The following is a 15,021-nucleotide window of genomic DNA, read 5'->3' on the forward strand; positions in this document are numbered from 1 at the left end:
GTTGTGTAATATTTTTCTATAAAACCAGTAGTAAATACAGTAATAAATCAATAATTTGTAAGGTCAAGAGTGAATTTCACAATTTTCAAGCTTAAGAATGACTCATCGGTTATGGGAATGATATATATATCATATATGAAACAGAAATTTGAATAAGTTTTTTCTTATGGTCACTTAAATATATATTTATCAGCTTATGTTTACATGCCTCATTCGCATTCATCTGTATAGCCTCTTCCGCTGCTAGCACGGCCTCGTCGAAGTATCCCAGCTCCATGTACACCGAGCCTAAGGAGACCAGAACGATCTCCTTATACTTGGGGTGCACTGAGCGTGTTGCCGCTTGCAGACAATGCAAAGCGTTGATTCTGTTTCCCCGGACTCGCCAGTACAGCGATGCCAGAACTTGCCCAATCCACTTTGGGGCTAATCTCTGAAAATTTATATTAGATACGCATTTGAAAATTGTTTCTATAAACACCAACTTATGTATGATAAGGCTCTTTTGCACAGGATGCCGGCTAGATTATGGGTACCACAAAGGCGCCTATTTTTGCCGTGAAGCAGTAATGTGTAAGCATTACTGTGTTTCGGTCTGAAGGGCGCCGTAGCTAGTGAAATTACTAGGCAAATGAGATTTGACAACTTATGTCTCAAGGTGACGAGCGCAGTTGTAGTGCCGCTCAGAATTTTTTGGTTTTTCAATTATCCTGAACGGCACTGCATTGTAATGGGCAGGGCGTATCAATTTCCATCAGCTAAACGTCCTGCTCGTCTCGCCCCCTTATTTTCATAAAACAAAAAGAACACGTCGGTCCGGTGTACGTCGGTCCGTTGACGTGCTATGACGACAAATAAGTGCGTTCAGTGCGATGCCGACCGAGCAATCGACCAAAAATCGTAAACAAAAATTGGTGTTTTTGCAATTTCGAATATATTGTACAAAATTCTCCTTTTATTAGGCGCTCTATAACAATCGGGTAATCATGATATCGTCTCCTTCTTTTATACCGTAATCGTTTGCGTAAGTAACAAAAGTTACAAATGGATTAATTTTCTTCACAATTGTACACGTCCAATCAAACTTGCAGCTGAGCACTAAACACAACATGGTCAGCGCGTACGGGTATGAACTACGCTCGACCGACATCAGCCCTCTCCATTTGTCGATAACTAAATCCAGCCTTAAACGGACACACAAATTGTTTTTTCACACTTCTGTTCGTTGCTAATCCGCTGCTAAGAAGCGTTCTATCTATAAAGCTCACTCTCCGTTGCGTAGGGTCGTTGCTTCATTGTGTATTTTCATTTATCATGGGGAGTGTTTTGAAGAGCTATGTGACCAGTGTCAATCAATATCCCTGCCAACGAGTTATACCAAATGCCAAATCTAGATGTGTGGTATTGCCGTTGTGGTATCCATAATCATCCGGTGCAAAGGAGCCTCCCACTGGTAAATAAACGACCGACGATTCTCATCAGCGTGATGTAGCTGTAGGCGCGTAGCAATTCATCAGCGCTGGACTATATGCGTACATGATTTTTGCTCACCGTCGGTCGAACACTAGAGCCAGCCTAAGGGTCGGTATAATTAGTGTAATTACAGGCCTAGTGGTACTTAACAACTGAAGTCTCAAGGCGACGGACACAATCGCGGTGCTGTTGAAAATTTTACTGTACTGCATTGTAGTGGGCAGGGCTTTCATCTCGTCTCATCACTTATTATGTATAAATATATAAAATACGACTTCCAAAGCACCTTCCTCATGGCTACGTAGATCCTGTGTCCTATCTCAACCTCCTGCATATGCTTGGCGTGCTCCGGGTCACCGTCGCTCACGTACTTCAGCATCATCTCCCGCAAATACCCTGTATCTACCACCTCTGTTACATGTTGCCTGCAATACCATAATATTAGATTAAAGAACTAGAAATTCATGGGACCAGAATATGATGTGGATATCTTAGTCCAGAGCAACTAGGTACTTTAAGGTGTTGTTGACCTTTCCAATAATAAAATTTGTTTTGATAAGTATTTATACAAGAATTAGTGTAATATTGTTTGTCCGTGATGAACTCCTTAATTACTGAACCGTTTTAAATGAAATTTCATACACTGTGTGCAGTTTAATCCAACTTGAGAGATAAAATAGTTTTTATTCCGATTCATGACCCTTCATATTTTTCAATTTCAAGTTTTATTTCTGCATGAATAATTCTATGAGATAAATTTTTAAGCCAGAGTGAAACAGTTCTGATATAACATTATTTAATTAGAACAAAAGGGAAAAACGAAACAATAATTGTAATGATCTAACTTCTACAGATTTCGTAATGAACAAAATAGATTTTAAATTGTGATATTAAATTCTTTCTGCACCGGTCAACAGCTACATGGCTATATATAACTGGGGGCAATCATTTAAAAAATAGGTCATTTATAATTTGAAAAGCATAAAACTGTGAAATAGAACATGTAGATGGATAAATGGAGTTTATTTGTCATATTCTTTACCCTAATGCGCCAAAAGAAGAATAGTTACTAAAAAATAGCTTCGTTGATGTATCATTAGAAAAAGGTCACTGAAAACAGTAGTGTATGTAATATGCTACAATAATTAACCCTATTGATTGAGACATCATGAAAAATGTTCTTTTGCAACACCAAAAGAACCACCGTTCACCTTTTAGTGGGACAATACACTTTTTTAAGGTACTCACATCATATTGACCTGAAGAACCCCTTTAACGGCCGTTCCCAATACAGTCTATCTCCGGTTGTGGCCTACTTGAGATAAAAATCGTAACTATCGTTGACTTTTGTGTCCCAATAAACTTATCGACGGTAACTCAGCAATCCGTACACGCTGTCTGTCAATGTGAGGACGTATAGCTTACCAGCGATAGAATTTTGTATGGAAATTGCAATTCACGGGTCCCAATATAAGGCGATAAGAATGACTTATCGGGTATATTCGGACAGCTTCAGATTATTGACAGAAAATTACTGACAGTAGAAGATAGTAATTATTAAGTATAGTAATTTATCTCTATCTGTAGAAAGTATATTGGGAACGGACGTAAGAGCTCATCAAACTAAAGTTACAGAACACCCCCGAGATTTACTTTGTCTACACGTAAGAGAAGTAAAGGACATTTTGGTGCTAGAAGATAAATTTGCTCCTTCAATCATAGGTGACATAAAACCTTGAAATTGACTTACTTGAAATTCTTCTTCACATTGCTATCTTTCTCATGAAGACAGTTGGGAGGATGCCACGGCAGCTCGTGTTCCACGTCCAGAGGCACTCCGATCTTATCAGTAAGCAATGATCTCACTCTGTAAGGGGCGCCTATATCAATGTAAACCATGTTTAAAACAATTAAGGACCAAACTAAACATTGAGGAAAAAATAATAAACATAACATATTTATTAGCAAAAATCTATCGCAGTACTTTTAGCACTTTAAAGTACTGAAAGCGTGCTTAAATTGACTGATGGATGGTACCGAATGAATTGCCGGGAAGATGGGGACTGCAGCGCATTTTTCTCGCTAAGTATTTTTTTATAGAAAAGTTGTACAAACATGCGTACGGGTCACCTGGTGTTAAGTGATCACCGCCGCTCACATTCTCTTGCAACACCAGAGGAATCACAAGAGCGTTGCCGGCCTTAAATGAAGGTGTACGCGCTTACGAAGCTCATTCCACAGCTTTGTCATACGTGGAAGAAAGATCCTTGAACCGAACTGTGGAGGAACGCCAAATAAAAGAGAGGTAGCACTTTTTATGGTAGAGGAGGATAAATGAGCTTACGAATCACTTGTTGGTAAGTGATCACCGTAGCCCATGGTTATGGTTTGTAAAGTGGCTTTGATCCAGTTCAGTTCAGCCCTGTTCCACTGCGACCAATGTGATCTATTGTGATAGCCACTGTTAACTATAGCTCACTGCTAACATTGATTCTTTTCATAAATCTTATTATATCTTTTGCAGTGAGCTGACGAGTCTCAAGTGGTCAAGAATTGGACTTCCTAAAGATGCTACGTTTACGCATTAAAGAACCACATTCAGGGAGAATGTGTAACTGGGTTTCATCTGCACTATTACAGAAACTAAACGCTCTGCAATCTATTAGACCTAAGATTGAGAGGTGTTTGTTTAATCTGCAGTGCCCCGTTAGTGCCCTGCTTAGAATGCGTAAGTTTTCTCTAACTAGCCCTAGTGCCTCATGCACTGCCTTCTTGTTGAAGGCTTGGATTAGGGCCGTAGCCCATAGTTTCTTGCAACATGAGAGGAATAACACGAGCGGTAACGACCGGTATGTCGTATCCTGGAAACACCTCACAAGGAAGCTCATTTCAGTTTTTTCTAGCCACACTGAAGCCACAACATGAGAGTTGTACAAAGCATACAAGATTTTATGACGATACGTCACTCGAACGGTTAGCTCAGTTGGGAGAGCACTGTCACGGAACGCCAGAGGTCGTGGGTTCGAGACCCGCATCGTTCATAAATTTTTGTTTTCAAATCTTATTTGCATATTGTCAGTTGAGTGATACTTAAAACTATGTTAGTAAAATTAAAAACATAACAAATTGTTTAGATTTACAACAGCGACATCTCAAGTCAATTGCCTAATATGCAAATATTGGGGTTGAGCAGGTTATCAACTGTAAAGTAGATCCTGTACATGAACCCACAACCTGAGAGTTGAACAAAGCATACAAGATTTTATGACGATACATCACTCGAACGGTTAGCTCAGTTGGGAGAGCATTGGCACGGAACGCCAGAGGTCGCGGGTTAGAGTCCCGCATCGTTCATAAAATTTTTTGGAACACAGCACTGGGAATAACGCCACACATCCAGTCGGTAAAGATAATATCCATAATATTAGATAGATTATATATTATATATAACAGATTGCTCAATCCCCGATAATTCGAGCAACATTGTGTTGCACATTTAAATAAAACACTTTGTAAAGGATTAAAACACGTGTAATTGTAATTGTGCTTACATTACATTTGGCGTAAAAGTTACATTTTTATCACTATCATTTTCCCCTTACAACGCTCTCTGAAAAGGTCACCAAACGTCGAGTTAAGTGACATAATTTATTTAAATGTATAAGACTCTCGTTAATCAAAGAGAATACTCTGTGTTGCAAGTTGTTTTGTTTTTGGAGGGCTCCCGCTAGGCAAGTTACAGGGCTACTATTGCTTATCATCTCAAATCTTAAAGTAGCGAGCACAATTGTAGTGCTGGAAATTATACAAATTATACAAGACAGCGAAGTCTATGGTCCTTCACTACGTAGACAATATTACGCAGAAAAAAAATCAGTATGGAGAGTTTAAAGGATTTAAACCAACCAGCAGATTTCATCTTAAACGCTGTAGGTACGCTATCTAATTTCTGAGTTTTTTTTTATGTAATATAAGGGGACGAGAGGAGCAGGACGTTCAAAAACCCCAAAATACCGAGTGGCACTACAATTGCGCTGGTCACCTTGAAACATAAGATTTAAGTTATAACATAAGTCATATTTGCTCAGTAATTCCACTAGCTACGATGCCCTTCAGATCGAAAGACAATAATGTTTACACATTACTGCTTCACGGCAGAAAAACGGCGCTGTTGTGGTACCCTACCCTAATTAATAATATAGGAATCGATATATAGGAATATAGGATATCGGAATCCATGTCAAAAATTTTATAACATTCAAAATTAAGTGGAAATTCGATTGGTCGATTCAAATGATATTCTTACAGCGAAAGATCCTCGTGAGATCAATGCATTGTTTGGAGGTAGTTTTTTATTTTGTTAACGGCTTTCTACTAAAAGTAACTGTTTTAAAATTCAGTTGCAAAATTCGATCCATACGAAAAAACCATACCCATACGATCTAAGTTAAACAAAAGTTTGGAAGCATAAAAAAAGAGGAACAAAATAAGGGGACAGAGACTAGGATACAATATATTGTTATGGTTAAGAAAATAGTTATTATTTATACAGATATCATACCTGATGCCTTTGTTCTCCAGAGGCAAGAACACGGGGTATAACGCCTCCACTTTGTCCGGGAAGTTCGGAGCCGCAAAAAGACAGAACTCATCTGAAGGCCAGTCTGGATCTGTGTCAAAGTCCTCCCTGTTTTTATTTATTGTTAGTGACTGTGGGTGTCTGTAAATTTGTAATTAACTTGATTATTATTGTATTTTAAAATTAATTATATTAATTATTAAAAACAATGAAAGTACACTTTTCTCCTTTTTTTTTTATGGAATAGGAGGACAAACGAGCGTACGGGTCACCTGATGTTAAGTGATTACCGCCGCCCACATTCTCTTGCAACACCAGAGGAATCACAAGAGTTAGTTAGTTAGTTACTCCTTAGTTCTGTGTCAACTGTCAGTGTCCGAATCAAATTTTACATTGCTGCTTTTTTTAATGTATAGATTTTATTTATTTCTTATTAACAAATTATATATTATAAATATCAAAGTTCTTGTACATACATACTCATTCGAGTTTTACCGAGTACAAAAGGTTGTCAGAATACATATCTATACTATATAATATTATAAAGCAGCAGTGTTTGTTTGTTTGTTTGAACGCGCTAATCTCTGGTACTACTGGTCCGATTTGAATGATTCTTTCAGTGTTGGGTAGTCCATTTATCGAGGAAGGCTATAGGCTAGGATGTTTTTTTTTTCAAAATTAGGGATCCGTAATAAAATTGCTATTTTGTAACACAAGGTGTAAAATCGAAAACCTATTGTTGCGTGCGCGCCAAAAAGTATTGACAATAGAACAAAATGATGTACAGGCTATAATATAGGCAATATTTTATCTCGGTATTTCCACGGAAACGAGAAAAACGCGGGTGAAACCGCGGGGCACAGCTAGTTATTTATAAGTTTAAAGTTTATTACTCAGTTAAATATAAAAGAAAAAGGAAACAACTTAAAACTACATTAAAATATTAATTATGTAAAAAAAAAACAAAAGCATAACATTTAGGTGCTAAGATATTATTTGTGAACAACATTACAAGCTAAAATAATTTACGAATACCCTCAATGTAAGCACTAAAAGTATTGTTGCTTTTTAAACAGAGTGATTATTTTATTAACTAACAATATAACTCTACAAGAATGACGAGGAGAGTGAAAAATATATCTATACTAGCCGTTCCCCCCGCTTTGCTGGGCGAATTTTAAAAGAAAGGAACGTTGGAATTTGAAAAATAAGTATAAGTAGCCATAAATCATCTAGGATTAATATCACATCGAATGGTGGTAGTTACATGTCGATGCGATCAGTGGTTTAGGCGTGAAAGAGCCTCAAACGATTCCTCCAAACCAAACAAATTCTCGAATTAAAACATTAATTGAGTTCTGACAAAAAATATTGGTTTAATTTAAATTTCAGATTTTTTTCTTTATTTTATAGCAATTGTAGCTTATCATGGTGTAATTTATAGCATGTCCCATATTTCGGGTTTGTTGTACACGTGATTTGTCTATATGTATAGAAGAACGCCATTGATAATTTCAGTAAAACAAATATTTATTGGTCGGATTTTCCCTAGGAGGAACGCTATTGTAGATTATTATCAACCTCATCATCAATTAAAGTTTATGAAGATTCTAGGTTCTATCATAATCTTGAATTTCTAATGGGTAGATAACTTACAGTAACACAAATTACATATAGACAAAAAAAAAGAAAAAAGTTCACATCATTATTTAATAAAATACAACATTATTTTATAATCTATTACATAATAAACTTTAATGGCCGTATAATATATTATTTACTGACTCATTAAATACATATTTATATTATTACAGTATATTTTAAGTAATCATTGACACTATATTTGTTAGAAATACGGACGAGTAAAAAAATAATGACTCCGAGTCACCTTACATAACAGTGAGGCACCATAACAAGCCGGTAAACGTGTAAATACATAGCCCCACGCATACACTTACACTAATACAAGCCGATCGGCCGCCATAATGAGATTTGCCATAGTCTGTGACAGATCAGTTTGCGTCGCAATAAAATATTTTAAAAATGCCGTTGTGCGTTGTGATAAAGTGTAAAAACAATAATATAAAAATACTAGCTGACCTGGCAAACGTTGTTTTGCCATATAAATTATATATGTAAACCTTCCTTCAGCTTCAACGAATCTATTACAAAAGATTTCATTGAGATCGGTCGAATAGTTTAGGAGTTATTAGGGAACATAAAAACATACATTCTCTTTTATATTTATAGATTTGTGGAAATATGATTATCTAAGGGACAAAAAATTGTGTAACTGGTATACCCCGTAACCTCACACACTAGCATAAAGGTGCTTCACTTGCTAATATCAAGGCGCGGAGTCCTTCTTTTTTTACTAGTCCGTGGTTAGAAATCACTAATTTGCAAAAAAATTAATTGGCTGAACATAAACCCATTTGTAACGCCTATTTATTTAAAGTGATTGACGCAATTAAAGAAATATGAGTTATCGTCAAATATGTATGTAATTCTTTGTTCTTAATACACAAACTATTTTTTTAATACTAATACAGAACGATAAATACTATTCTTACGAATACGGACTTTTTTAGCACAATTCTAAGCTTTCTATTTGATGGGACTGATTAGTAACGTTAAAATTTGTCGATTTGACACATTTCTGGAGAAAGTAATATATAATTAAGAAATTTAAATAAATGACACTCTTATTTATTAATCTGTATACTAAACTTGGTTGAACCGTAGGTCAATGGTTCAAATCCAGCTCGAAGGACCAAATTGACTATGTACGAGCTGTTGGTACCATACCATAGTCAAATAAAAGATGTTGTTGTTAATGTTAATGAGCGCTCGCGGTAAGTGTTCGTCGCGAAATCGTACTGATGTTAATACGGCTAATGTCGCGTAAAGTGCTGAGTGAAAACAGGTTGCACAGTACAAAGGGCAAACGAAGAAATTAGAAATACTCTACTTCTTCCGGAAAAATGTGGCATATAATATATTGTGCTGCATTAAACTTACAAAAAGATATCAGTTTCATATTCAGTGAGATCATCTCCGGCATCCTCTGTATGATTCTTCTCCTGTTCAGCTGTTTGTGTATCCTTTTTACTTTTTTCTTTTGGCATAGATTTATCCGATAATGCTTCTTTTGATTTACCTGTAAATCAATTTGTTTGATTTGCCAGTAATAAATATGCTTAGTATGCATAAAATCTTAGTCAGTGACATAAAATCTTAATGTGCGGTGTTTCCGAGACGATTCGACACGGGTACTTCCAAAAAATGCGCGTACATTTTCCTTAAAGGCCGGCAACGCTCCTGTGATTTTCCTGGTGTTTCAAGAGAGTGTGGGCGGCGGTGATCACTTAAGACCAGGTGTTCCGTACGCTCATTTGTCCTACTTTTGGAGGAATTCTATGGAGGAACACATACGTTCAGATAGTGGGGATAGGATATCATATCCTTTGTGAGAATGTGGGCCGGCTTGAAGTATTGCCGTGCTCCATTTATGACGCCAAGCTTCTTCGAAGCCAATTTAGCGTTGTCTTCCAGATGACCACGAAATTGGCAATCACTCGACATTTCGAGACCCAGTATTCCGATACTAGGCGAGGATTAAGGGAGGTGTTGTTGAAGAGCGGTGATACGACAAATCGGGTTTTTTTAAGTGGTAAACGCGAAAACTTGAGTCTTCTGGGGGTTAAATTGGACAATGTTCAATTTACCACACTCTGCGACCTTCTGGAGAGGACTCGATACAAGACACAAGTTTGTCCCGGCACTGATCGACGATTTCCAGAGAGGATTGGAGGTCTCCCAACATATGCAGAAGAAATAGTGTAGGAGATGGCACACAGCCTTGGGGTACTCCAGCGTTCACAGGCTTCGGATTCGAACAATAACAGTCGACAACGACTTGTATGCTGCGCCCAGTGAGGAAACTGGAGGTCCACTTGAACAAACTCTCGGGAAGCCCAAATGATGGATTTTTTTAAAGTAGTGCCTAGTACACAATGTACACAATCAAAGGTTTTCGCTATATCAAGGCTAACTTACATGCCTTCTTCCTTGCTTTCGACAGCCGCCGCACATCTATGTGTTAGGTGTACCAGAAGATCGACTGCCACTGAACATTGCGAAAACGGTAGTCAGTCGTTGATCAATTGGTGACGGTGTAGTGATGAAAATCCGGAAGTAAAATAAATGATTTCAACGATAAAAAATTCTGAACAATCAATTAACTTACCAGATTCAATATTTGTTATAGACGCGAACAGATCTTCCTTGCTCTCTTTATCCCCTTTATTCAAATGTGCCAATATTTCAGGTGTATTCGAGTGTTTCTGTATGTAGCCCACAATCCTCTGCAGAGTGTAGATCGCGTCAAGGTTTGGCACGCTGGCCAGTTCCAAAATCTGGCCGTCGAACATTGTACCGTCAAAGAAATACTTGATCAATGAATATTTATCACCACTCTGTTTTAACTTGGCTATTGGTAGTCCGGTCAGTTCAGACATCTTGGCACTGTTCTTTTCGACGTTTTTATAGTCTGTAAGAAAATTCAAAAAACGTCTCAGCCGGCTTATATTTACATATAATTATAACAAGATGCTTTTTATAAGTGAGTTACTTTTTTTATGCAAAAAAACTAGTGCCTGCCCGCGGCGTCGTCCGCGTGGCCGGTATAAAGCCGTTAGAAATATATGTCTACATCTAATGTGATGATATGTAACCTATATGTTGTTCCGAGGTCTATATTCATGCAATATTTGAATTAAATCTATTACTGATATTTATTATAATATGATATTAATTAAATCTATTACGTTTTCTGTGTTTTACATGGCCATATAAACGACAAAAATTCTGTAAACTACTTTTTTTGGCCCTGGTATTGTTTGTAGAATTCACAGCAAACATTCTTTAAAAAAATATATTTATATTATGATGTATTAAATTATGAAGGTGGAGTAGAAATATTTATCAATGCAATTTTCTGTCCTCATTATGTTTATGAGATTTTTTCGTCTATCTACATCTCAAGTCAATTCTCAAATATTTATATAACATATTAGGTTTTAGCAGGCTATTTAATTTAAAGTAGTTTCTGTTGATGAGGGATTTGATAATCACTGGGGTTTGATTCTCAACAAATTTTCTCAAATAAAAGACCAAGAAGTCAGTGTAATTGCAAAATTTGTCATGTATAATGTTTATAATTAAAGTTTTATCAAGTGGGGGGCTTATTTAAGGGTGGAAAAACATCCTCACTCAATAATCAATAATTATCTAAGATTTTTTATATATAAGAGGGGGCAAAAGGGCAAGAGTCTTACGGGATGGGGAGTGGTGGGATAACCGCCCATAGACATCCGCAACAACAGATGTCAAGACATGCATTGCCAGGCCCTAAAGGTGACAGTATGCTCTTTTCTTGAAGGTCCCGAAGTCGTTACGCGTCGGGAAAACAGCAGCCAGTAATTGATTCCACAAAGTGGCTGTGCGAGGCAAGAAATTTCTTGGAAAACTCGCGGTTGAGGGATGCCAGCAGCTAAAGTTATGCAGTTGGTATATTGCATTTTGACGTAATGTCCGGTGGTGGAATTCGGCCGCCGGAATCTACCCGAACAGCTCCTCTGAGCACACTCCGTGATAAATGCGGTAGACGATACAGAGAGAACCCACATCTCTACTTAACGCGAAAGAATCAAGACGATCGGAGATGACTTGATCATCAATGATTCTAGCCGCTCTTCGTTGTGTGCGGTCAAATGGAAGAAGCTGGTTATGGAGAGGGCGCCCACCCAGATATAAGAACAGTACTCCATGTAAAGACGAATTTGCTCCATGTAGTACAGTTGTACGCGGTGGTTTAAGGTGAAGTATTCTCTCGCCTTACTAAGTACACCAAGCTTTTTAGAGGGTAGTTTAGCCTTCTCTTCCTGTTGTTATCTGTTGACTGTTGCCGTCTTACATATAATATGTTTGTTTAATGTGCTTATTAGAAATAACTTAGTAAATACTTTTATTAAAACCATACTATAATTAAAATAATTCACCATAGCCATCAATTTGCTTCATGGTTTTCAGAAATTCACTTTGCGTTTTAATCCATAATGACTCCTTTAAACTATAGTCATTTAGTTCCTCACGCAACTTATGGATTTTCCTAAAAAAAATTGATAAATATAGTACCAGTGTTGTACATAATGTTTTAACTGTAATAAATATTGAAGTCTCAAAGTTTTTCAATGGCTGTCTGTGCTACGCAATAACATAGCTAGTCTTGATTTTTTATAACTTTCCTGCTTATTTTATCTAAATATGTTTGGCATATTAGACTTAATCTTATCTGAATTGTTGGGTTGAAATAAGTTCTTTACGGCCATTTTCAATAACTTATCTCTAGTTACAGATACATTGCTGTCACCGTTTAATGACAAGATCTTATCTATCCATAGTTATGTCCAATATAGTTAGAGTCCAATGCTTTAAGTCTATAGGTTATTGAAATGTAAGTAAGTGTAAAAGGATAGATTTGTCTACCTCTAGTAAGTTAAACTAAGGATAGATATGTTATTGAAAATGGCCAATAGTCGTTATTTACTTACTAGACAAAAAGGAATGACAGTGCTCACTATGGCCCTCTGTGCAGTGTATGCATAAATGCAATATAAAAATCAAGAGATTGGTAGAGAGTTGATTTAGTATAAAATACATCAAACATTCAAAGTAAAAAATAACTCACTAACCACTTCATATTCTTCATTCTTCCCTTTACATGGATATGACACAGTGTAGCATATGTATGTTTTTTAGCTATTTCCATTTTAGAATTTATCTTCAAGCATATTTTATAGTGGACCAAGGATGCATTATATTCACCAATATATGTATAAAGGTTGGCAAGTACAAAATGTGATATCGGATTTCGAAAATCATGGTCCACTGCTCCATTCAGGATAATTAAAGCATCTTCGTAATGTCTCGCTCGATAGAATATTGAGGCTAAGCTCAACATTGCTATATCTTTATATTCTCTAGAAAATAACACCAGAATTATGTTACTAAAAGGCATAAAAGGCATTTATTTTCTCAAAATTGATTCCTTTAGAATTCTTTTTGATGTCATTTCTTATACTACTAGATACTACTACCGCTTCGGAAACTAATGGCGCTCTGAGAGAGAAGAAGCGGCGCCAGAAACTCTCCCAGCATTCTTTTTTTTGCGCTCTTTTCAATAAAAATATACAATATTGTTAGTCATTTATATCGCTATAAAATAATCACAATCTAGTCCCAGGCTGTCCGATCATTTAGATATTCAGCAGTGGAGTAATAGGATTTACGACAGAGCCGTTTTTTTATAAAACATTTAAATTTATTTATAGATAATGCCTGAACAGTGGCTGGGACTTTATTGTAGAAGTGTATACATTTACCCTTAAAGCTATTATGTATCTTATGAAGCCTACTAGAATTAGTTACAAGCAATCCCATATTTCTAGTGTTATAATAATGAAAATCACTATTAAGAGCAAAAAGGTGACGATTTTTGTGAACATAAATTAAATTTTCATAAATTTACTGACAATGAACAGTCATAATCATTCTTTGAGAGACTGCCTATAACCAAGCTGATATATAGCACGAACAGCTCTCTTTTGCAGTGCAAACACTATATCAATATCAGCAGCATGACCCCATAGTAATATACCGTACGTCATGATGCTGTGAAAATAACTAAAGTACACTAATCTAGCGGTCGCAACATTTGTGTACTCTCTAATTATTCTAACTGCATATGCCGCAGAGCTGAGTCTATCTGCTAGATGGGTAATATGTGGACCCCACTGAAGCTTTTTATCTAACGTGATACCCAAGAAGACCGTAGTGTCCACAAGTTCCAATCTCTGGTCATTTATAAGTACGTTGGTTTGTACCTCCGCTGTATTTGGTGTAATGAACCGTAAACACTTTGTTTTTTTACTGTTTAAGTGCAGATTATTCGTCTCAAACCAACGCACTATCTTTGAGAGTGCATTGCTTACCTCGTCATCAATATCCGCACGTCGCTTCACTTTAAAAATAAGTGAAGTATCATCAGCAAACAATACAATCTCATGGCTATCATCTACCACAAACGGTAGATCGTTAATATATATAAGAAACAAGAAAGGACCGAGAATAGAACCCTGTGGAACACCTATTTCCACAGGTTTACCCGAAGACCGTTTGCCATTTACATCGACTATCTGAACTCTTTCGCTTAAATATGATTTTAATAGATTTAGGGCTCTATTTTTCACTCCATAATGCTTTAGTTTTACGAGTAAAGTTTCATGGTGGACGCAGTCAAATGCTTTTGACAAATCACAAAAAATGCCCAATGCATCCTGTGACTCTTCCCAGGCGTCAAAGATGTGCTCAATGAGTCTAGTACCCGCGTTAATTGTTGATAAGCCCCTAGTGAAACCAAACTGATTTTTGTTCATTAATTTACAAAAATGCATTTGTAGCTGTTGAAACAAAAAATTTTCAAAAATTTTACTAAAAACAGGCAGCACTGAAATAGTTCTGAAATTAGCAGGGTCAAAAGAACTGCCCGAATTAAACAAAGGTATAACTTTGCTGTATTTCATGAGGTCAGGGAACACACCCTCATCTATGCATTCATTAAATATTATTGCTAATTCAGGTGCTATAATGTCAAGTATGTATTTTACAATATTAGTCGAAGGGCCCCATAGGTTAATTAATTTGAAGATTTTTATTATATCGCTACCTGTAACATACTTAAATTTCAAATCAGTGGAAGATACTGGTACGTGTAATTTAAGCATATCATATGCTGCTTTTGGCTAAGAGTTAAGGTCTTTGGTCGTGACAATCGGGATTTCGGAGAAGTATTTATCAAATTCATTTGCAATTTCTATTTCCGAATTTATAATGCGATTATTAATATT

General features: G+C 36.5%; 1 protein-coding gene across 4 annotated transcripts in view; it reads right to left on the reverse strand.

The window, feature by feature from the left end:
• Positions 1–15,021, reverse strand: part of LOC126970697 (tetratricopeptide repeat protein 17) — a 47,928-nt gene that overhangs the window by 28,493 nt on the left and 4,414 nt on the right. The window contains exons 4-11 of one of the 4 annotated variants that reach the window (XM_050816787.1): positions 12,808–13,095; positions 12,115–12,224; positions 10,302–10,604; positions 9,074–9,212; positions 6,035–6,193; positions 3,224–3,340; positions 1,760–1,898; positions 209–433 (exon numbers count right to left, since the gene is read on the reverse strand). In XM_050816787.1, coding sequence (XP_050672744.1) covers positions 209–433; positions 1,760–1,898; positions 3,224–3,340; positions 6,035–6,193; positions 9,074–9,212; positions 10,302–10,604; positions 12,115–12,224; positions 12,808–13,095 — 1,480 coding nt within the window. Of the gene's footprint in view, positions 1–208; positions 434–1,759; positions 1,899–3,223; positions 3,354–6,034; positions 6,194–9,073; positions 9,213–10,301; positions 10,605–12,114; positions 12,225–12,803; positions 13,096–15,021 lie in introns of those variants that run through there. The other 3 variants (XM_050816789.1, XM_050816788.1, XM_050816790.1) reach the window with 3 other exon arrangements.

This window comes from Leptidea sinapis, chromosome 21 (assembly GCF_905404315.1).
Source record: "Leptidea sinapis chromosome 21, ilLepSina1.1, whole genome shotgun sequence".
Taxonomy (NCBI): domain Eukaryota; kingdom Metazoa; phylum Arthropoda; class Insecta; order Lepidoptera; family Pieridae; genus Leptidea; species Leptidea sinapis.